This window comes from Nelumbo nucifera, chromosome 3 (genome assembly GCF_055504915.1).
Source record: "Nelumbo nucifera cultivar China Antique chromosome 3, China Antique-T2T, whole genome shotgun sequence".
Taxonomy (NCBI): Eukaryota; Viridiplantae; Streptophyta; class Magnoliopsida; order Proteales; family Nelumbonaceae; genus Nelumbo; species Nelumbo nucifera.
The window spans coordinates 50,080,549-50,105,410 of record NC_142651.1 but is presented as its reverse complement, the minus strand read 5'-3'; the positions used below and the strand labels follow the sequence as shown (position 1 = coordinate 50,105,410).

General features: G+C 38.4%; 1 protein-coding gene and 1 long non-coding RNA gene across 6 annotated transcripts in view; one reads left to right on the top strand and one right to left on the bottom strand.

Annotated features, from left to right (window-relative positions):
- The window catches only part of LOC104589623 (myosin-9-like), a 165,229-nt gene extending 146,587 nt beyond the window's left edge, over window positions 1-18,642 (bottom strand). For both annotated transcript variants that reach the window (XM_019196369.2, XM_019196370.2), the window contains exons 1-2: window positions 18,504-18,642; window positions 3,972-4,100 (exon numbers count right to left, since the gene is read on the bottom strand). In XM_019196369.2, the coding sequence (XP_019051914.1) occupies window positions 3,972-4,100; window positions 18,504-18,506 (132 nt within the window). In that variant the 5' untranslated portion in view covers window positions 18,507-18,642. The remainder of the gene's footprint in view (window positions 1-3,971; window positions 4,101-18,503) is intronic.
- A 1,409-nt stretch (window positions 18,643-20,051) lies between these two features.
- Window positions 20,052-24,322, top strand: LOC104589624 (uncharacterized). Of its 4 annotated transcripts, none has more exons than XR_016083782.1 (8): window positions 20,052-20,193; window positions 20,287-20,446; window positions 21,086-21,758; window positions 21,851-22,010; window positions 22,089-22,332; window positions 22,429-23,462; window positions 23,553-23,744; window positions 24,165-24,320. It is a non-coding gene; the product is annotated as an uncharacterized LOC104589624 (long non-coding RNA). The 4 variants fall into 4 exon arrangements; XR_016083784.1 differs by lacking the exon at window positions 20,052-20,193 and having other exon boundaries at window positions 20,307-20,446; window positions 21,086-21,215; window positions 21,562-21,758; window positions 24,165-24,319; XR_016083785.1 differs by lacking the exon at window positions 20,052-20,193 and having other exon boundaries at window positions 20,307-20,446; window positions 21,851-21,979; window positions 24,165-24,322.
- Window positions 24,323-24,862: the final 540 nt, after the last annotated feature.

Genomic DNA, 24,862 nt, shown 5'->3' with positions numbered 1-24,862 from the left:
CAGCTTTTCGTTACCTTTATCTTTGAGGAGGAACAACTTGCTACTGATAACCAATCCCTCCAACAGTCAGTAAAGGAGAAATGATCAAACAAATCCAGAGTCTTTAACCAATGTATTGCCCTACACAAAATGCAGTCCTTCGAGGCCTGACCACTTCTCCCCTTCTCTTGGAAGATTTTGGCATTCCTTTCTTCCCAAACTGTCCATAACAAGGCTGCTCGTGCACACCTCCACATTTTCCTTCCTCTTTTGTGGGGCCAATAGAACATAGAAGGGTTAAAGATTGTACTTACTTATGTTGGCATATCCCATCTACACCCAAACAAATATAGAAGCCAAACCCAGAGCTCTATAGTGACACAAGATAATAAGTGATAACAGTTCTCACCATGAGATCTGCAAAGAGTGCACCAGTTTGGAGAAATACATAGGAAGGATCTTCTCTTTTGTAGATTATCTATCGTGCTTACTTTACCATGCCACACTTCCCAACACAAAGCCATAACCTTGGGGGGAACCAGTTTACACCAGACTTATTTGGAAGGGAAACTTTGTTGAGAGGAGGTGTAGCACAGGAAGTTAAAAAAGGAACCACGAGAAAAAGACCCATTAGGGTGAATGGCCTAAATCCTCTTATCAGGCTTCAAAGGATCCAACCAAACCTCATCGAGGAGACCAAGAAGAGCAGACAAACAATCAATTTCGTCCTCCCTTAACCCTCTATGGAAACCAAAGTCCCAAGACAAAGACAAATTTAAAACTGAAGGAAGGAATTTTGAAATCACCTCTTTTTTATACAAAGAAATAGAGTACAAGGACGGAAAAAGGTCTTTTAGGGGATGATCTCCCACCCAAATGTCCTTCCAAAACCAAATAGAGTTACCAGAACAAGCATCATACCTTATACAACTTAGGAATTGCGGAAGAATTTTGTGAATTGCTTTCCAAGGTGCTGCTAGGTTAGCCCTCCTTGAAGCACCAGCATCCCATCCACTCTCTAAGAATCCATGAATACTCTTCACCACCTCATGCCACAAGCTATCTTGCTCCACAGGCCACCTCTACAACCACTTCCCTAACAAGGCTGAATTCTTCTTAAGCACATTTCCAAGCCCTAATCTTCCTTCCTCTTTGGTTCTACCCACAACCTTCCAACTGATTAAGTGGTCTTTTTTACCTTCTCCCGGTTCCCAAAGAAAATCTCTCATTAATTTTTCTAGTTTCTTCACTTCCCTAGATGGTATCCTAAAGACAAAGAGGTGGTAAGGAGGTAGGTTCGCAAGGGTAGCTCTTATCAAGGTGATCCTCCTACCCAAAGAGATGTAATTTTCTTCCACACAGCTAATCTCTTTTCAAACTTCTCTATAAATGGGGTCCAAAACCTACTCTCCCTAGGGTTTGCCCCTAACGGCAGCCCTAAATAGGACAAAGGCCAAGTAGAAATGAAGCATTGAAGACAATTTGCAATAGCTTCAACCTCCTAAAAGTCCAGACTGATTCCAGCAATGCAGCTCTTTTCTAAATTGATTTTCAAATTGGACACTCCTTCAAAGGCTTATCAATTCTTTCAAGTTTCCCACCTTCTCACTAAAACCACCACCACAGCTCTTTTCTTCTTATGTTATTCTATTTTATGTTAGTTGACATTGTATTTGAGCAGGTTCTCTATAATCTGTATTTGCTCCATGCTCACTCGCGAATCTCTCATGGGCTGCAGATTTCTGGGTGCATTGACTGAGGATAGGGTTATATTGATCAACCCTAACCCTAGGTCACTCTGTTCTGCAATTTCAGCAAGAGAAATCCTCTTAGAACTCTCTTGGAAGGCTTCTGCTCGAAGGGTGGGAGCAGGTTTCTTCTTCCTGCTTTGGAGGAGTTCTGATATTAGACAAGCTTTGGAGGTTTGGAGGAGTTCTGATCTTCTCTCTAGGATGGGAGCAGGTTTCTTCTTCCTTCTTTGGACTATTTCATTCCCAAGTACTCATGCAAGCTTCAAGCACTCCATTTCTGCCTGCTATTACTCCGGATTGAGGAGTTTGCAATCAGTCCTGGAGGGTATTTAATCCTCTCCTCAGCTCAACAGTCCTGAAACACTTGGGTTTGAACTGTCAAAACAGCATACAACCTGGTTTGTGTTGTTCTGGGTAATTTCTTGAAGGATTTTGATTCCTCAATAGGGTGGCTTATCTCTGCTACTTGTCCAACTGAAGTTATTTGATCATATATATCTTCTGGACCAGATTTAATTGCTGTTTATCCGCATTGCTTACTTCAGCCTTGCTGTTAAGGTCTGTTTTTTTTTTTGTTTTTTGATAAAGTTCTGTTTTTGGTTGCTGTAATACTACTTTCAGTATTACCAAATACTGGTTGTTTACTAAATACATGTTTTGCATGGAAGATGTTTGACAAAATGTTTCAGCAATGATCCTTATCAGCTCTAACTTAATGTTGAAGAAATCCTTGGAGTTTTAATCTCCTTTAGTGACATGGGATTTTGATTCGCTTTATCTAGTTGGCTTTCCAATTGGCCAACTCTGATTCCTCAATTTGGTTTATGGAGTTCATAGTTGGCTTTCCATTGATCAACTCTTAATCTTTGCTCTAGTTTATGGAGCTCAGAATTGTTGGCTTTCCGCTAGACAACTTTGTTTTGGTAATTCTATTGGCATTTCTGAAGATCTAGTTGTTTGACATGGTTGGTTCTTCAATTCAGAGATTGTGATTGGCCTTTTAAAGGCTAAATTTGATTCTTTGGCATGATATGTGTTGGCTTTCCGTTGGCCAACTTCAGTTTGGTGATTACTAGAACATGACTTCGCTCTACTCTGGCTTTACGACACAAATATTCAGCTTTCTAACATCCAACTTTGGTTTTTAAGAGACCCCTTCAACATCTCAAGTTTCATGGTGGTTGCTTCAACATCCTTCTTGCAAACTCAAGTTGGTTTCCCCACCTTGAGTTTGAGGGTGGGTGCCGAGAGATATATTGTATTTGGTTGTATATGGGTTTTCGGAGGTTATAGGGGTATATTTGTAATGCTGATAAGTTTTGGGGACTTGTACATATTTATAGGAGGAAGAGGGACCTATGTGAAATTCTGGTATAATTTGGCCTTTTGCTTATTTAAGCCATTGATTGAATGGGATTAGGGTTGAGTGAGAATGGATATTTTGTTGTGAGTCTAAGAGGTCAGCCATGTATCTCTTGTTCTCATAGTGGATATTTTTCCCTCTCTTCCTGTGGATGTAGGCTACTGAGCCGAACCACATTAAATCTTGGTGTTTTCTCTATTTCTTCTTCTTATTTTCTTCCTGGTTTGTTATTCAATTTTATGTTAGTTGATAGGTAACACCACGAAACACACTAATCAGCAAATAAACTATCAAAATTACTATAATTCAACTGCTTCGCAAAAATTTTCACCCATATATGTACTTAATACAATGGAGTTTACCACTTCTATGCAAAAAGCATAGTATGACATAATCAAGTTTAACTTGAAAGTCAACTAACCCACATATATTGGCTTTCTAATCCACATATGATGTAAAATAAACTTAATAAGGTTTAAATAGGTCTTAAGTACAGATTTTAAAATAAATCCCCATGAAAAGCACCAAAACAAACAAAGGATTGACAAAGTGAAGAAACAGGTCCTAATTGAATTAATTCAAATTGCAAAAATCATAAGATTCGCAAATTGAATGTAAAGTTCAAACGGTGAAAGTAATTTTCAAAAAAAAAGGTTCATACAATATTTGAATTGGAACCCACGGGATTCACAATTTGGTGAAGACATCGATGTTTTATCTTGTTAATAGAGTAGCCTTCGATGTTCAGGCCTCCAAATATGGCAAGTATATATCTTAAACTTTTTTTTTCTTTTGAAATTAAGAAATCCATTGGATATTTATTTTTCATGGGAAGAATTCAAATAATATTAACTTATTGTCACTAAGGCTCTACTTACTGTTTTTTCATTACTTGTCCTGATTTCAGCATCTTCACCATCAATTTTTAATACTTCTCCATCAACCCAAGCTATTTCTGGGTCTTCAACCCATACAGAAGAACCTACAACAATGTTCACTATACTTTCCTGCAGCAATTAAGAATTTTTGCAGACAAATATCAGTATATAAAATTGGTAGGTGAACATACATGAATACATACAATAGACACAATGGCACATACATAAATCTGTGTTGTGTTGTGTGTATTTTGATGCCTGAACTCGTACAAACTGACAGAATAAAGTTAATATGTATATAGAAATTTCAACTCAAATATATGCATAAATGAGAATACAGAAAGTTTAATTTCCCATTAAGTTGAAACTGAAATTCACAAAATTTGGGTCCCAATTTTAGCAAGAATCAAGTGGTCAAAGATATCCTAACTCATCATGTTATAAATTTCAAAAAATAATAATTTACTAGCACGACTTATCATCATCAAGTATGCAGTACCAATCTGATCAGGTTCATTTAGGCTGTGTTTGGTTTGAAAGAAAAGGTAGGGAAACGAAGGTAAACTTATACAAGGCTCGTTTCCTACTTTCCCTACCTTTTCTTTCAAACCAAACACAGCCTTAGTGTTTCCCTTCTACCAAAAACAAAGGAAAAGCATTTTGCACAACTGGGATCCCTTAAATAATACCAATTGCATTCAAAACTTCTGTTCTATGATCTTTCCCTTCCCTTCCATTCAAGTCATCCACTATTGTATTTCCTCTATCTTTTACTAATGTATTCACCCATGACTCTCTCATCTCTAGTTTATTTAATGTCTATATATTTTAATATCTGGTGACACCAATTCTACTTTCCACAATTTCTTGTAGAAAGATTGGGAAGAATGGGCCTTAGTTTTCTTTGGTTTAAATAGCTTTATTTCTACTGTTAGTTTTGTTGTAGTGGGCCTTCTTTATGGGTCTGCTTTTTTCTTGTTTGTGCTTTAAGTCAGCCGCCCAACTAAAGGTACACTTGTAACTTTACACATATTTTTATTTCAGCATATATAAATCAAATCAGAGAGACAAAGCAGAGAGATCGAACTACTCTCTTCCTCTTCTCTTCTCTTCTCTTCCTCTTCTCTTCTCTTCTCTTCCATTCTCTCATCTTCTTCCTAAAGCTTCTGCTGAAACACTTCTTTCCTTCTCTTTCTACTTTTATTTTATTTTCTGAATTAGGGTAAATTTCTTATGACTAAGTGTACCCTTACTTTTGAAAATTGACTGATGCTACCCTTACTGTTTCTGCCAATTGACTAACTCTATTCTTACCGTTAACCTCCATCAAAAACAATGCAAAATGCCTAAACTACCCTTCGGAGTTCAGATGCTGTTGCTGCTGGGTGGAGTTACAGAGCAGCGTGTGGAGTTACAGGGCAGTGCCGCCGCCGTCGCCCAGGAAGAAGATAAAGAGATCAGACTTCAGATGTGTCATCTCCCAGAGGAAGAATGAAAAGGATGAAATGTCCGCCTTTAATTTAAAAGAAAAACTCCTTCCCTAACCTCTTCTCCCCTCTTTTGAATGTTAAATATTGAACCGGCCGGAGTTTGCATAGATAAATTTGAGTCTGAGATCTAGAGTGGCATGAGTCTTTGCGATGTGTAGATCGGCTAAATAAGTTTTGAGTCTGAAATTTCCAGCGATGTACAGCATGAGTCAGATCTCTAGAGTGGAGGTTGAGATCTGGACAGTATCTGTTGCGATGTGTAGCATGAGTCTAAGTTTGAGATCTGTTGTATCAGATTCATGCCACTCTGAAGGTCTGAGATCTCTGGTCAGATATAGACCAACTAAGTTGGTGGTGGCGTTGTTTCAGAGTTGAAGAGGATTGAAGTTTTGGAGCAGGAAAAGTCTGGGTTGCTGCATGATAAGGGGGAGAACAATGAGAAAATCAAGCTTCTCATGGAGGAGATTGGATGATTCAAGAAAAATCATGGGTTCTGCTTCCAAGGATGCATCAACAGAGGAAAATGTGTTCAGGGTGTTACATGGACAACAAGTTCTACGTGATCAGAGGGCAAAACGAAAGAGAAGTTGATCTCACCTATGGTGAGTTCTATGATGCAGATAGGAACACATGGGAGCTAGTTCCAGACATGTTGAAGGATGCCCCTGTTTCAACATTGCGATCTCCACCCCTTGTTGCTGTTGTGAACAACAAACTCTACTCGCTCGAAGCTTCATGAAACCATCTGAAGCTGTACTTGAAGAAGAGCAACTCATGGAAGGATTTGGGGATGGTTCATGTGAGAGCCGATCAGAAAAGGGCACTTTGAGCATTAAATTTTTAGTTAACCAAAATAATGGTATAAAGACGGTTGTAAAATCAGAGAGCTATCAGAACCCTGTAAACCTTATGGTTTAGCTTTGGCTTCCCCCGCGTCCGCTTCAGGTGCTAAATCCAAATCACTGTTGGTTCGTTTTGAGTTTTAGAACAGAGAAGACCTCTTCTCTGTTCTCTTTGACATCACTGTCATTACAGCAGCAACTGGCGTTGGCCAGATCTCACGGTAGCTTATTCCCACCAAACAATGGTGCCCCTCTTGTTCTCTTCTCCGGAACCGCCGCAACTGCACAGGTCTATCTCCTCAGGCATCGTTTCCTCTGAGAATCCTCATATTATTGATGAAAAAGAAGGGGAGAGAGAAAGAGGGGGAGAGAGGTGAAGGGTAAATTTGGGTTTTAAAAATATAAATATCATGTGCGAATGAGTTTTTGCGGAATATTAACAGAACTTAACGGTAAGGGTAGAGTTAGTCAATTGTTAGAGACAGTAGGGGTAGACTTAGTCAATTTTCAAACAGTAAGGGTACACTTAGTCAATTAGCTAAACCATAAGGGTAGTTTAAGAAATTTACCCTCTGAATTATTACAGGTGTGTTCTGCAACTTGGTATCAGAGCATGTTCCCACCTTCAACATCTTTTTTGGTCCGTACACAATGTATGGAGAACTGATTGGGTGATTAATTAGCAGCTTATGAAGCCCAGTTGGGAGGGTTTTTTGGAGAGGTTTTTGGAGATTTTCATCCTTAGTTGAAGCCCGAGACAGGCTCTTGAAGATTTTTTCTCGAAAACCCTAGACAACTAGAGAAACTTAGTTAAAAATTCTACAAACACTTTGAAGCTGGCGCTTGGGGATTAAAGGGAAGTTTTTTATTTCCTTTAAGATTGACGTAGGTTGGACAATGTTCTAGAACCTCTAGGAGTGGCTGCACTTTCTCTTCTTCTCTCATGCTGCTAGGTCATATAAAACCCTAGATTTGGGTGGTTGATGAGTAGTTTTTGCTTTGGGTTAGCAATTCTTGACTAGTAAAGCCCTAATTTAATTTTCGTTTGCTTTTGTTCAGTCGATGGAGCAAACTGGAGGAGAAACCAAATATCCCATAGATTCTGGTTTTGGACATGGAGGGTCTATGGATACCAATTATTTGGCCTAATCTCAGTTTATAAGGATACATTTGTGTAGTAGAGGGAAATGGGGTTACATCACCGGGAGCAAGAAGAAACCTATGGAGGATGATACTACCTATGAGAGGTGGATGTAGGAAAATTACACAACAGTAGATGGTTAGTAAGCTCCATGCAGCCACATGTTAGTCAGCACTACCTATTGATGGAAACTGGAAAGGAAGTGTGGGATAGTGTCACAGAGACCTATTCCCAAAAGTTGAATGTTGCTTGGGCCTACAAATTGAAAAATGATGTGAAAAACCTAAGACAGGGGGAGAAGCCCTTAGCCATCTACTTTTTTTTGCATCAATAACAAATTCATTAATTCATCATTAAAATAATTACAAAAAGGAAGACAAACACTCTTATCTTCCAAAAACAACCTGAGCCATCAAGAAGAAAAGAAAAAGGAAAGGAAGAAACAATAAAATTACAATTTGGCCCAAAACATTGAATCCCTTTCTACCCCGTGTTTAGCTAATCCATCAGCTAAAGAATTAGCTGATCTTTTAACCCAATTCATCTTTACTTCCATCTCCCACACCAGCCACTTAAATTTTCTCCTCTCACTGATATAATTCCATAAGCCACTGTTATCTTTATTCAGCCAACCTATCACCACCTCTGAGTCCCCTTCAATTATGAGTTTTTTGATATTCATCTCCTTAGCTTTCTAGATTCTTTCCATAACTGCAGAGATCTCAGCTCTAAGGGAGTCACCCACTCCAATTGGGCCTGAAAACAAGGCAGAAATGACCCCATTCTCATTCCTAAAGACACCCCCAATCCCTGACTGTCCAGGATTCCCCCTACTACTCCCATCAAAGTTTAGTTTTATGAATCCAGTCGGTGGGGGTTCCAAGGCACACTCATTACTGATTTGGCCTGTGTACAGTTTGCAATCTCACCCCACTTCCTCAACATGTCATCCACTATGTAATCTGTAAATAGTTCTAAGGATTTCAGCCACTGTACAGCCCTAATATGGATTATAGCCCTCAGTTCTTCAGCCCCTCTCTCAACTTTTGAGAAGATCTTGGAATTTCTTTCTTCCCATAATGACCAGCATACTGCAGCCCTCAGTCCTCTCCACATAGTCCTTCCACTTTTCATACGCCACCTAAAAAAAGAAGGGGAGAAAAGACACTGCATGTTTGACAAAGGGTTCCAGCTACACTCCAAAGAGGGAAAAGGCCCACTCCCAAATAGACTTTGCAAATTGGCAAGACACCAGTAAGTGGAAACCAGTCTCCCCCTCCACTTTGCAAAGAACACACCAATGAGGTGACAAGCAAGTATTGGGTCTCTTCTTTTGGAGCAGATCACCAGTGTTGATTCTTTCCAGATAGGTTTCTCAGCAAAAACTACCAACCCGGGGAGGAACTGGTCTGCACCAAGCCTCATTAACAGGGAAAGGGGGGTAACAGGACTGGTGGGTTGGCTTAAGACTTTAAAGAAGGAAGCACAAGAAAAAGAGCCAATGGGGGTAGGGGTCCAAATTCTAGAGTCCACCTTAGTGGGGTCTAAGAAGACATTGTCAAGAAGTTCAAGGAGGCTCGAAATATTGTCAAGGTCTGAGTCCCTCACAGCCCTTCTCAGACCCAGGTTCCATCTAGGCCCAGAATTGGAAGAGGAAGGGGTGATGAAAGAAGATACTAGCTCATTTTTTAAATCAAATAGAGCATACAGAGAAGGAAACTGGTCTTTTAGAGGAGCAATCCCCACCCACGTTTGTTCCCAAAATTTTATGGAGTTACCTAAATTCAAATCATACCTGATAAGAGGGGTGAAAACTGGTAGCAGATCATGAATGGCTTTCCAAGGAGAAGTGCTTGTGGTCCTAGCTCTGATTCCAGCATCCCATCCATTTTGCTCCAGTCCATGTATGCTTGCTCCTAGTCACCACCTCCCAGCTAACTCTATGGTCCCTCTTTGAAATCTCTTTAGCAGGAGATTGATTTGATGGAGACTATTGTTTGGGGAAATATAAAGGATGCTAAAACACATAAGAAGTTGGTGGAGAGAAATTGGGTTTTTTAATTTTTCATCGGAGTCAACACAGAGTATGATATTATGAGGCAGAATGTTTGAGCAAAGGATGAAGTGACTTTGTCTCAGGCTTAAGCTATGGTGAGTAGTGAGGAGAGCAAAAGATAGGTTCAATCTGTAATGCCACAAGTTGATCATAACGCGATGAAGCCAAAGGTCAACACAAGGAAGAAAGATGTTGTTTATGAGCACTATAAAAGCCCAAACATACTAAAGGCACATGTTGGAAGTTGCATCCATAGCTCATGCCTACCAGATTCAAGAATGGAAATAGTGGAAAAAGAATTGAGAGTGGAAAAGGTGGAAATACTAATGTAGCCACCTCCTCATAGAGTGAACGGGGGCAGGGTTGAGAAACCAATAGAGAGCAACTTGTAGCCGCTAGGACTGAGTATGAGAAGTATGGTCGAATAATCAGTCATTTGGAGTCTATTGCTATAGCACCTACTCCTTCAGAGACTTTTCCTCCTTTTGCTTATGCACATTTAGGTATTTGTGCCACTACAAATTATACACCTATTCACCTCCTACCAACTCCTATAGTTGAGACAAAATATCCCTTGTTAATGGCTCTCTTGCTCCTATTACAAGCAAGGGAGACATCAAAACCTCACATGCCCTAACTTTATCATATGTTCTTCATGTACCTAAACTTAATACCAATCATAGTTTTCAAGGAACCAAGGCGAGGCTAGGCGACTGGGGGGGTGCCATGTCACCTAGTCGCCTAGGTGGGCACCTAGGCGATGGATTTTTTATGTTAAAAACATAGATCCTAGGGTAGATCCCTAGGTACCATAACCATATTTCTTTAATAATTATTCATGATTTTCATAAGAAAAGTATAAATTTCATATTGGAGTATAGAGAATCAACATATTCATGAGAATATAAGGAAGAAGGAAAATAAAATTCAAAAAATATAGGGGTTGAACCCTTATTTTTGTTTTAGGAAAAGAAGAAAATAAAAAGTATTGGTTGTAGTAGTAATAGTAGTAGTAGTAGTAGTACTAGTAGTAGTAGTAGTAGTAGTAGAAGAAGAAGAAGAAGAAGAAGAAGAAGAAGAAGAATATATGGAAGAGGAAAAATGTGCTGATCAGAAAAAAATTTTAAGCTCTTCCTTACTTATTGGTTCAGGTTTTTAAGTCTTTGAGGGTTCGATACAGCATTTAACAATGTTTGTGTTGATTAAACCCTAATAAATAAAAAGAAATTAGTATATAAACACACAAAATGATTATTTTAGTTTAATAATGCCTATTTTATAATTATAATCTCAAAAAAGAATGAATAAAAAGTATTTTATAGTAGGAAGTAGAAAACTGCTTGGTGATTAGGCAAGGCGAGCCTCAAAGGGCACCTTGTTGCCAAAGCGTCGCCTTGATAACTATGATACCAATTTGCTTTCAATTAGTCATTTAACTAAATCCCTGAATTGTAATGTGATATTTTTCCTTACATATTGTGTTTTGCAAGACATGAAATCTCAGAAGGTGATTGGGAGTAGCCATGGAGACAAGTATAATCTCAAAGAAATGCTTTTGTTTCAGTGTCAACTAGCCACATTATGTTATGTCATTATCATTTGGGTCATTTGTCCTTTTCTTCATTGATTCTATTGTTTCTAGAATTATTTAAAGGAATGAATTTGTCAAGTCTACATTGTGAGTCTTGTGAGTTCTCAAAGCATTGTAAGAACACTTATCCTACAAGTATTAATAGATCTATTGTTCCTTTTAATATTGTTCACTATGATGTGTGGGGGCATTTACCTTGTATGGGTGGCTTTAAATATTTCACCCTATTTGCTAATGACTTTTTACAATATACCTAGATCTATCTTATGCGTTCTCATGCTGAAGTGCCTAAGCTTGTGCAACAGTTCCATTAATATATACTAACTCAGCTTGATACCCACATCAAAATATTCCAATCAAACAATGCTAAAGAATATTTTAAAAATGATCTTGCCTCCTACTTTGAAAATTTTGGGGTTGTTTATTAGAGTTCTTGTGTCCACACTCCACAACAAAATAAAGCAACGGAGAGGAAAAACAAACATATTGTAGAAGTAGCAAAGAGTATTCTTTCTACTACCGATGTTCCTATGAAATTTTGGGGTGATGCAGTTTTAACAAGAACCTACCTTATTAACCGTATGCCTTCTCAAGTCTTAGGGTTTAAGTCTCCTTTTGGTATCCTCTTTCGTGGTGTTGATCTTTTCTCCATTTCTCTGCATGTCTTTTGTTGCACTTGCTATGTACATATTCCTAGTTCCAAGAGGCATAAGTTTGAACCCAAGGCTTGGAAGTGTATCTTCCTTGGTTATGCCTCCACACATAAAGGGTATTGTTATTTTCATCCCATTAGTGGCACCTAATTTGTTTCCATGGATGCCACCTTTGCAGAGTTTGTTCCTTTTTATAGTCATCCTTCTAAAGGGGAGAGTTCTCTTGAACTGCTTTCTTCACCTCTTCCTTTGCCAGCCCCTATTGAATTTTGTGTTGAGCCCTCCATAGTTACTTCCACTTCCATAGAGTGCTCCTCTCCTTCCAACTCTCCTATTCTTGTTCCTCCCCGTCATTCTACTACTCCTCCAGTTTTACCATTCATCTTATTCTCCAGAGGTGGTACTGGCGGCAATGGCTAAGGCATACACAGGTTGTTCCCACATCTCCAATTGAGTCTCAAGTGCTTCCAATCACTGAAGAAAGGACAGGTCCAACATCACCACCACCAATAATTTCCTTTCCAAACCTTGACCATCCCGTTGTTGTGAAAAAGGGTAAGAGGAAATGTATAACTCATTGTATTTCTAAATTGTTGTCCCCATCCTACTATTCTTTTCTAGCCTCCATTTCCTCTCAACCCATTCCAAAGTCTGTAACTGAAGCCTTGGCCAAGCCAAAGTGGAGGGATGCTATGAGGGCTGAAATAGAAACTCTTTATAGAAATAATACCTGGGACGTTGACCTTCCAATTGGGAAGGAACTTATTTGGTTCAAGTGGGTTTAGACCATCAAGTATCATGCTAATGGGTTGATTGAGAGGTATAAGGTGCAACTTGTTGCCAAGGGATATACCCAAGTGTATGGAATAGATTACATAGGGACTTTCTCTCTAGTTGCTAAAATGATTTCTATGAGGGTTCTTTTGTCTTTGGTAGTGAGCTATAATTGGCCTCTTTATCAATTTGAGCTATAATGCATTCTTGAATGGTGACCTCTGAAGAAGTATATGTCCCTTCCCCCCTAGTATGTATGGTAAGGAGATGCAAGGAAAGGTGTGCAAACTGAAGAAGTCACTTTATGGCTTAAAGCAATCTCCATGTGTTTGGTTTGACAGGTTTAGGATTGCTCTTTTTCAGTTTGGATACACTCAGACTCAATCAGATCATACCCTTTTTGTTAAGAGGAGAAATACTCTAGTCACATTTCTTATTGTCTATGTGGATGATATTGTTGTTACTAGCAGTGATACACAAGAAGTTAATGATCTCAAGAAGTTCCTTAATTCTGAATTTGATATCAAAGACTTGGGAGAGTTGAGGTATATCCTGGGCATTAAAGTTGCTAGATCCAAAGGTGTCTTCATTTCTCAGCGAAAGTATGTGTTGGATCTTCTCACCGAGACTAGGAAGCTTGGTGCTAAACCTGCCTCCACCCCTATTGATGTGAATTATAAACTCTCAGTTGATGATGGAAAATTTTTAACTAACAAGGGAGTGTTTCAGAGATTGTTGGGGAAACTTCTTTACCTCTATATGACACATCTAGACATTCAATATGTTGTAAGTGTAATCAGAGAATTCGTGCATGCCCCCCCAAAGACACAAATATGACTGTTGTAGAAAGGGTTCTATGCTACCTTAAGGAAACTCCTAGGAAGGCATATTATTTGCTAAACATGGTCATATGAAGGTAGAAGCATATACAGATGTTGATTAGGCAGGTAATATAGATGACAGGAGGTCCACATCAGGTTATTGTGCTATGGTAGCTAGAAATATTGTTTCTTGGAGAAGTAAAAAGCAGTCAGTGGTAGCTAGATCTTCAGTTAAAACAAAGTATAGGGCTATAGCCCATGAAGTTTCAAAGTTGTTATGGATTAGATCTCTCCTTGATCAGATGGGTATCTCCTTTGATAAGCCTCTAATGTTATATTTTGATAATTAGGCTGCTAACAACATTGCCCATAACCAGGTTTAGCCAAGGTTCAAAATTTCGATATGATACCCCATATCAGGCATATCATATTGTATCTTTTGAATCCCGATATGCCTGTTTCCAGGTGTTTCGGGACCCCACTCTTTTTCAATGAAAAATGCATGATTTTAACTCCCCAAAAACTAAATTTTGAAAAAAAAAAGGAGTTTTTGTGTGTTTCTAAGTTCCGATATGCCTTTGCCGATACACAAAAGCGTATTGAAATTTTAAACCTTGGGTTTAGCATGATGAAACTAAACACATTGAGATAGATAGACACTTTATACAAGAGAACATGGCCTCGGGGGAGGTGTGTCTTCCTTTCATTGCTTCAAAAGAGCAACTAGCTAATTTTTTAACTAAGGGAGTTCCCAAAGCGAAGCTACAACATTATGTAAGCAAGCTAGGCATGATTGACATCTATGCTCAACTTGAGTGGGAGTGTAGAGAGATTGGACCAAATGGGCCTTAGTTTTCTTTGGTTTAAATATTTCTGCTGTTTGTTTTGCTGTAGTAGGCCTTCTTTATGGGCCTGTTTTTATTTTCTTGTTTATGCTTTAAGTCAGCCGCCCAACTATGGGCACTCTTGTAGCTTTAAACATATTTTTATTTCAGCATATATAAATCACATCAAAGAGGTAAAGGGGAGAGATCAAACTACACTCTTCCTCTTCTCTTCTCTTCCATTCTCTCATCTTCTTCCTAAAGCTTCTACTGAAACTCTTCTTTCCTTCCTTTTCTTTCTATTTCTATTTTATTTTCTGAATTATTACAGGTGTTTTCTACAACTTTTCTATTTCAACTTCTACTTTAACTTTGAATATTTTCCAAAAGCAAACCCTCCAAAAATGTTGTGCAGTTGCATTAAGATAAAATTTTTCCCATAATAAGGGTTTAATCATGACTCTTAGCAAAACGAAAAGTTTGGCAATCAAAGAAATGAAGAGTAGCTTGACAAAGCGTTTTCATTTCTTTCAAGGACTTTGGACACCTCATTTTGTCAAAGCAAAACTTGAAATCAAGGTAGCAACATGGTTTTAAAGTTGTCAAAGTTAAAAATAAATAAATAACAAAAGTATAAAAATTATATTCTAAGCCCTATGTCTAAAGTTCCTTTATCTGGTTAATAGATTTGCTTCCTAGTAAATTTGACAATTATGCCTGAGCTTGAAGAAAAATATAACCTTTTTCCTTCCTTTTTTTCTGTTTTGTTACTACTATCTTCCTGCAGCACATAATATAGTATATTAGTATATGCATCTCATTTTTGGTACATCAATCATGTAGTCAAGTCTCTCCACTATGTGAATTTGAACTCAAGTTATGCAAGATTGATTTCTTCTTAAGGCTCAGTTTGGGAAGAGTACAAATACAAATATGCAGTATGTACAGTGTAAAACCTTGTATTTGCACCACACATGCTTGTATTTGCACTCTTTCCAAACTAAAGCCTAAAGTTTTTCCAAGCATCATCCGATATTTATTAGAATGTTTATATGTAGTTAGCAATTTGAAATAATGAGAGTTGCCTCTAACTGGACATTTATTAATTTCATCCTCTTAACAGCAGAATAGAGGAGAAATAAGGAAGAAGAAGAAGAAGAAGAAGAAGAAGAAAAGGGAGAGAGAGGAGAGAAGGAAGAAGAGAAGAGAAAGTTTTGGAGTCAACTAACCGATCTGGCGGCGCCAGCTTATATTAATATATATAGGGTGACCATAATTAAAAGGGAAAAGACCGTTATGCCCCTACTTAAGTTAGAGTACATAAACAAAGATATAAAAAAAACTACTTTAGCCAGAACAAACAGACCCTAACTCAGCAGAACACAGACATAAAAAATAAAGTAGACATTCCAACACATTCTTTGGTCTTGCTTTTCTGGTAAAAGGAAAAAAATAAATATAAAAAATAAGTTGAATATCAGTTCAGTCTGGAGTGTAAGAATTTACTAATCAAGGTGTATAGAGAAGAGTGAATTTACTAATATATATGTTGCTGCTTATTTTTCAAAAAAAATCTATATGTTTCTGCTTCTTGTTTATTAGTAGCGGGCCTATAGTTAAAGGGCTGTGGACTTTCTTTATATTCCTTTATTTATTTTGCCAACTTACTAAGGGCAGATATGTAATTGCAATCATTCTCAAGTATAAAACATAACGGGGTCTCACATTGAGCCCCAAGATCTAGCCATCAATTTTTCTCTTCGTTTCTTCTTGTTTTCTTCTTCTTCTCTCTTCCTCATCTACTGGTATTCTCTCTTATAATCAGATGTTCTGAGCATGTAACTGAGAATTATTAGGGGCAATTTGGTAAAACCTGAAGTGGCTATTGCTTTGTCTTTTAGAAAATAAGATTTTAAGGAGGTTGTGGGCTCATTAATAGCTAAATCTGAAGTTTGGTGTGATACCCTTATAATAAGATAATTTTATTATCCACCAAAAGACAAAGCAAGAAGTGAAAAAGGAATGCGTCTAATTCTACTTCTAATGGTATCCTATCCCATCTTTCACATAGCCTACTGTCTCCTGTATATCCGTTCTTGCTTCTATTTCTATTCCCAGATGTATGACAAAGGCAATGGCTCAACCTAAACAGAGGGATGCTATGTAGCCCTAGATAGATGCCTTGCAAAAGAACAAGATGTGGGAGTTGGTTGAATTACTGAGAGGGAAGACCTTTATTGGCTGCCAGTGGATCTTTATGGTGAAGTATAAATCAGAAGGGAGCATTCAGAGATACAAGGCCAAATTAGTACCAAAGAAATACACTCAAACCCATGGGATAGATTATGATGAGACCTTCTCACCAATTTCTACAATGTTATCAGTTTACATTTGTCTCTAACAGCTAATTTTGATTGGCTCTTGAGTTTGATGTTAAGAATATTCTTGAATGGAAATCTCAATGAGGAGGTCTATGGCCTCCAAGGTTTTATGCCAATTAGAAAGATGGTATAGTTTAGAAACATAAGAAGGCATTATAAGGCATGAAGCAATTTCCTCAAGATTGGTTTAATAGATTTAGGAGAGCTTTGTAGAAGAGCAGATTTTAAAAGTCTCAACTTGAGCATACTTTATACATTAAGAAGAATAGTAATCATATTATTAGACATTGTTTATGTAGATGATTATAGTAATAGGGAATGATGTTGATGGAATTAATCATCTTAAGTAGTTCTTAGCCTCCAAATTTGAGATTAAAGATCTCGGTGAGCTTAGATGTTTTCTTGGCATTAAGGTTGCTAAATCTAAGAACAGCATATATGTCTCTAATAGGAAGTATTATTGGATTTACTCAGAGATACATGGAAATTAGGAAAGAATCCTGCAAATACTACTATTGATCCTTGACATAAGACAAGAGCTACTAAGGAGGAGATGATTGTGCTATGTACTAGAGGCCAGTTGGGAGACTTCTTTGTCCATGCATAAGATTACCAAATATATCTTATGCTATTAGTGTGGTGAGCAATATATGCTCACACCTCATACTACACACATGGTTGCAGATAAGAGGATTCTTGTATATTTGAAGAGAAGTCCAAAAAATAGGACTTTAACACTTTACACAATCACTTGAAGATTGAGATTTATACTGATGCTAACTAGGATGGATTGACTGATTATAGGAAGTGTACTTCAAGATATTGTGTCTTTGTTGGGAGGAACATGGTATCCTGAAGAGAGAAGCAAAGTGTTGAAGAAGAATTGTGCCATGGCTCATGATTTATTAGAGGAATTATCATTGATATTCTTAATACATGAATTGGGTATGGTTATTCAAATGCTACCATTGCTTTATGATAAGCACACAACTATTATCATTGTACATAATCCAATACATGATGACAGGACGAGGTCGATCATCACCTCATTAGTGAGAAGGTGGGTGGTGGTGATGTATGAGTACCATTTTTCAAGATGGATCAACAATGAGCAGATATTCACTAAATGAATTCCTAAGGCAGCATTCAGTTTACCCTTGACAAGCTGGGCATGATTGACATATATGCTCAACTTGAGGGAGAGTGTAGAAAAGAGTGAATTATCTTTGTTTTTGCTCCTTTATTCTTTATTGTTTATTAGTAGTGAGCCAATAATTAATGGGTCGTGAGCTTTCTTTATATTTTTTCATTGCTGCTGACTTACTAAGGACAAATATGTAATTGCCATCATCACATAAAGCCTCACGATTTGTCTATCAATTCTTCTCTTCTTTTCTTCTCTCTTCTTCTTTTATAGTTCTCGTGTAATCAGATTTTCTGACCATATAACAAAGAATACTTAATCTGTTATTGGTGGACTGATCAATAACTAGGTGGCAATCATGTTGTTACCAACAAATAAATATTCCTCCCAGTATTCAATTGATCCTATTAATATGTTTCTGACATATATTAAATCCTAATATCCTGAGTTTCATACCGTGTAGTTAACAACTGACAAATATTTTCTATGGTTCTACAATTTTGTTTCGTCATGGCAATTTGCCAGCAACCTCGATTATTTAACTAACAGCAAAAAGTATGTCTTCCCCTTCTTTTCTCAGGAGAGGAATTCATAAGCCCTTACTCACCTACCATGTGCAATGGACACTAACCAATGAAAAATGAAAGCCAGAGAGTCGTCACCGTATATAGAAGGAATATACTTGTACAAATAAACTCAACGCATACAGGAAGTTTCGATTCAGATTGTAAACAAATATAGCTAAGAAAGTTATAAAGCCCAATATGCTGAGGTCAGGATATATAGAACTAATCTATGTCCAAAGCTCAACGTACCATTTTAAGCTGCTTCAAGTGAAAGCCTCGGCTATGTAAAAAATTCTTTGTTACAGAGCTAAAGAGACCGGTTCAGAATCTTCAGATGTCTGACCATTCGAATTTCTTCCAAATATAAACTTGCAGATAAATGGATGTTTCACAATTTTCTTCCATATATCAGACTGACCGCCACTTATTCGATCAAACGATATCATCTGAAATGCCATTTCCCATCAACATATGCGGCATTCCCACGAAAATACTTGGAAACCAACCCCATTAGACGACTCATACCGATTCCGGGTCCAAATTTGGTGTTTCCTTTGAAAATTTACCAACACTAAATCAATTTCCGGCGAGACACATACCGGGAAAGGCCATTTCAAACAAGATTCCAGAAACCCAGCAAGGAAACGAGAGGAAATGACCGGAATAGGACGTGAAAAGACGATACTGAAGAAGCAAAAGTTTCTGTGAAATGGATTCCAGTTGGTATTTTTTCTGTTTCCTCTCTTAGCTTCGTGCCGTTGGGTTTGTGGAGATGACAACATTCTTGAGAAGCCTGGAAATTCGGTCCCTTCGATTTCGCTCGCTCTTTTCGTATGGTTCGTCTCTGCCAAACCGCCAATTTGTCGGAGATTCGTGGCCACTAACCAAAGTCGTCCAACTCTCTCCTCGACCTCGAGTCGAGTCTTGAGAGCTTTCTCTGCTAACTTTTGGCAATGCTTTTGGCGTAAAGTTTGCAAATGAAGTGGAAATCATGGAAACTGTCAACGTCACCTGCAGTTGAGTCACCGATGGTCCTACGTAGATAAAATAGCCACATGGCAATTCATAACCACTCTTGACTCATACAACTGTCATATTTACCCAAAAAATGATTTTTGTCTCTAACAACCTCTCAACTTTTCAAAAAAAGTCACTTTGTTAATTTAAGGGGAATCTTCATGCAGCTCCCCCAGAAATGGAAACTTCGTTTAGGAACGTATGGAATTCGGAATCAACGCCACCCCCATCCAATAAATGCGAAATTTCTTTCAGCTCCTCCCCTGTCATCAAAAATTTATTTTCTTATCCATTATACCCCTCAATCCAATGGTAACTTTGATCTTTTTTTCTATTCGAACCAGCGCTTTGAACGCACACAACATCTTTTTCTTCCTCATTTCGAAGGTACAGTTTACTCGGTCACCAGAGAACGGCATTTTACCGACTTTCATCATCGTCTTGCTCAATCGAACCAACATTTCAAATGCACCGTCTTCTTCTTCCTGATTTTGAAGCTACAGTATACTCACAGTCACCAGAGTTCAGATCTCCGTTTCTCAGCGTCTTCTTCTTCCCGTTTCAAATACACGTTTTCTTTTTCCTGATTTTGAAGCTACAGTATACTCACAGTCACCGGAGCTCAGATCTCCGTTTTTCAACGTCTTCTTCTTACCGTTTCGAACGCACGTCTTCTCCTTCCTGATTTCGAAGCTACAGTATACTCACAGTCACCGGAGCTCAGATCTCCCTTTCTTAGCGTTTTCTTCTTCAGTTTCTCAGCGCCTTCTTCTTCCTGTCGTCTTCTTGCTCATCGGGGCTCTACAAATCACTCTCCTCTCCGTGCATCTTCCCATCGTATTCTTGCTCATCGGTCTGCTTCCTCATTTCGAACCTATAGGCTACAACAATCACCCTCTTCTCTGTTTCTCAGGGCCAAAAGGTACAACATCTTTCCATCCTTTTCATCCTCATTTCAAACCTACAGCATTCACCCTCTTCTCTTTTTCTCATTGCCGTTAATCTCCGTTCTCAGAGTCGTTAATCACTGGATCACCAGAGCTAATTTCTTAGGGTCATTTTATCACCGGAGGTTCATCTCTCGTTGCTGGAGCTATAGTGTTTTCCCCATTTTTCAGAGCTGTTAATAACCAAAGCTTCAGAGCTACACAGTGTTTTCCATTGATTGGAGTGCGGTAAGCATCTAGTTGTCTTTGCAGAATTCATTTATTTTGGTTTTGATGATTTTTTGGTTTGTTGTTGGGGGTTGATTTCTTGGTTTTATTTAGTGCTAATTCGCGGTAATTATGGGTCGGGTAAGGCCAAGCCTGGACCGGACTTTGCACTTATGATAAGGGTTATAACTTAATCCTGGGCCTGATTCCGGGTCAATGTCATTCATATATAAAACATTATATATATATATATATATTAAATGACATAACATGTATATAAACTTATTTTATACATTATGTAATATACTAGTAATGTTATTATATTTATATATAAAATATATAATATAATGTAAAATAGTATGTATATATGTATGCATTATACACAAAATGTCTAAGTTTAAATATATGCAGGCCGGCCTTAGCCCAAGCCCGACCTAAAAATTTGTGGGTTTGTCCAAGCCCGGCCTGAAAATTTGTAGGCCTGGGCCCAGATCGGGCCTGAACACAAAACCTAGGCCCAAGCCGAGAATTTTCGGGCTAGGCTAAAATGATCACCCCTAGTGCTAATTGAGTTTTCTCGTTCTTTATATAGGAAATTTAAATGGTATTATATTTTATTTTGTTACTTGTGCTAACAATAAGCTGATAAATTCCCGACAGAGGTGACAAAGTTGGTACTAGGTGCTCCTCGAAATGGTTTAGGGAGATGGTACAAAGTTTGTCTCTAAGTTTGGAGCACAAGAGAAGGCTCCAAGAGACTCCCTTTGGACACTTTTTGGATCTGCCACAGGTGATTGTAGAGACGTGCCTATTGAGTTATTTAGTGAAATCGTGAGACTCGACTAGCGAGTGTTTTATAGTTGGTGGAAGGACTATGCAATTCAGTGAGGTTGATGTTGCCCTTATAATGCGGGTCTTGGCTTGTCGGGTAGTATAGTTTCCCTATCGAAAGGCGTTGTTGGTAGTGGATTGTTACAAAGATTTTTTAGCTTTGACCAAAATCACTCTGCCTCTACAGAGATGGATCTTGTGTGGCATAGACTAAAGAAGATTGTATGATTAGATGGTGAGGAGTACGTTGAGGAGGTGGTAAAGTTGATTATTTTGTTCTTGTTTGGTTGTGTTGTTTCTCCAAGGTATTTCGAGGGTGAGCTCCTTCTGGGTTGGATAGGTTGGCGATTTACAACGTATCGGTGATTATGCCTAGGGTAAATATGTACATAAATTCTTGGTCGGTGGCCTTGATCAGTTTACTTCCGATTGTGGTGCTGGATCGAGTAAAGGCTCATCCTCGTATAGCGGCTATCTATTTGGATGCAGTGCAATGTTGATGGTTAGTGTGGATGACATTCAATTTTTTTATTTATTCTTTATGTTATTCTCATTCAATTGATGATCGTTTATTGGTTGATTTATTTTTGGTAGGCATGGCTTTATGAGCACACAACATTGTTCAGTCCTTCAGTTCTTGATGCCAGTCCTCGTTTGTTTTAGTGGGGGAATATGGGGTATCATTGGAAGTTAAAGAGGGTCGATTTGTTGAAGAAAGCTAGGGTGAAAACAATTCTCACTTCTGCTCCTCTACGTATGGTGTTTGTAGTTTTTATTTATTTAGTTCTAGTGGAAACTAAAGATCTCATATGGATTTATAAACGTATTACAGGTTATTGAGGGTTTAAACCCTACTAGCGAGGAGATGGCCTTAGTGGATGTTCGATTAGAAGGCTGTATAAGTTATATTTTTTTTTTCCTTGCAGTGGAGTCCTTTATGTGAGCTAAGTACACGATAGTTATTAACCTTTGGTGTTGATATGCAATTTGTGGACTGAGGGGGCCATGGTGTGGGTGAGGAAACTTTTTCTACTGGAAAGGATCTTGATCACAAGTGGCGTCGCCCTGGGCAAAAGGTATGATTAGCGTAGCATACATGTTTTGAGTTATATACAAGTTGACTTAGTGCTAATGTTTAGATTTGCTAAATTACTTCTAACTTGATTTTTCAGGAATTTTGCAGATCTTGCATGGAATCCATGGAATATTAAATTCTATGTACGGAGGCCAAAGAGTATTCCTTGATAATGAAGCAGAATGTGGAACATTGCGATGAAGTCAATAGGCTTCGCAAAATGATAAGAAATAATGGGTTGGACCTTGATGCAACACCGTTTAGTGAGGGGCAGGAAGGTTTGACAAACTATGCACTAGACAATGATGATTATGGTGTAGAGTTGCCTGTTGGAGTTGCATATACTGCACCATGGGGGTAGAGCAATCTCTTGAAATGACTAGCGTTGCAGCCCCATCCTGCGAGATTGTTAATGGCTCGCCCTCCATTGGTGAAACTTACAAACAAGGAGAGAGCAAAAGCAAAGTAGCACAGTGGTGTCGCCCTACCTAGCTTCTGGGCAGCAAGGGCAAGTAGCGAAGGAGTTTGCTATTGTTGCAGGGTCCAAAAGAGAAGTGAAGGCGAAAGTGAAATAATAAATGTTGGTGTTGTCTTGAGGTTATTTGTAGGGTTGTTTTGGTTTGATTTGACTTTCTTATTAGTTTATTTATGGAATATTTGTTGTAGTCGATGGATGCACTATCATTGTGGAATTCTTTTAAGATGGACTTGGTCCCAAATGATGACCTTGAAGTTGTGAAATGGTTCTTGAATAACCACAAGAAAGGGCAAGTGCACATGACTATTTAGTAGATTGTGTTTATTTAAGTGATTTGCTTTAAACTAGAATTTGTTTCTATTGTTATTTTTTTCTTGTGTAATGAGGTTGATTAATGGTTAAGGCAGTGTTCAATTGGTATGGACCGATGGTGTTGTATTTTTTACCCCGTATTGTCTATTGCCCCTCTTTGACCCGAAAGCATGGGTGTACGGTGATGTATTATTTTGGTTTAGTGGATTGTTGCATGTCGTACAAGGCTAATTGGCGATTTGATGTGTGTGGTTGTGTAGTTCATTGATGCATATGGGATTTTGTTGATGGCAAGAAACACCAACACCATGAAGATATGTTATGTGTCTTCGATGACATTGGTATGGGTTGTTGATTGCAATGTGACTGAAATCCATATGCTTGTGATGCATTTTGTGATATAATCCCAATGCTATTTGTTTGTAATGTAGTTATCGGATGCTTGCCACGATGTTCTCTATCAATGGTTGAAGCTCTATGAAATATTGACGTGCAATAAGGTTTTAATACCTTTATTTGATGGTTCACACTAGGAACGACTAGTGGTGAATATGGTGGACTGCAGAATCGAAGCCTATAGTTCCTTAAACAGCAACCTCCACGATGCGTATGCAAGATCCATGGTATGTATCATGAGTTGATTTTTACATTACTTATTGGGTATAAGATAATGAGTTTGATTGCTTATGTGTCTGCTCAATTTTACAATATTTGGCAACAAACACTTTTGAGAGAAAAATTGTCACCATTTGTTCCTGGGATCATCAGTTGGTCATTTCAATTCATGGAGTCAGCCCCCCAACATTTTGGGTACGGTATGATCTATGCTTAGGTGTAGGGGTACTTCTTAGGTAGTTATTGAGTCAATAAGTGTATCTTTTTTGCAATAGTAGCAAGTGCGGGGTATTTGTTATGAAGTACATGGATTGCATCGCCCGGGGTTTATATTTTGACTTTGATCCAGTGAGTACATGTGAATTTCGTTTGCTATCACATGCCTATATGTCTCATGTTAAGACTGACATGTAGTACGTTTGTTGTAGGGAAAACATCGATGTTATTAGGCGGCAGATAGGGGCTCAACTCATTTGGAACCATATCCCATAAATTGAAGGTCTTATGAGGATGATTGGAAAACCATTTTATTTTTCCTTTAAATCATCTTGTGACTCTAAGCATATATTAACAATTTAAACTTTTGTACAAAACTAATGATTGGTCATCTCTAGCTATGTAAATTTATAGATGAATGGCGTAAAGTAATGCAAAAAGCAATTTTTTTTTATAGATATTGCCTTAAAATCTTGTGATCAAATTTTTGCTCAAAATGTAGCGTCACAAAGCAATGTTAAGTAACAATTAGGAGTGACCGACCTCTAGGCGATTATGCTAATTCCCAAAACTGATCTCGGAGAGGGGGTGCGGGGATATTCGGTCAGCAGAACCACCTCCATGGAGTGGGGAGAAGTCCCCTATAAGTATCCAAATGAGGTGGAGATGCCCCGAGCCAACGGGGAAGGTCGACGGTGGGGAAACGATGCTTTTGTAGAACCACCGTTTTCCAAAGTTGGCCCGGGCCTTCGGGGCGATAGGCAACCGAAAGGTGTTAGGATGCTCGATGGGTGAGTGGCAGTAGAGCAGAGAGGGTTTGGTGACAATTGCACCCCTCTACACACGCCGGATTGGCCTTTGAGCGATTCTACCAATTCCCAGAAGTAGTCCCGGAGGGCAGAGAGAGTTT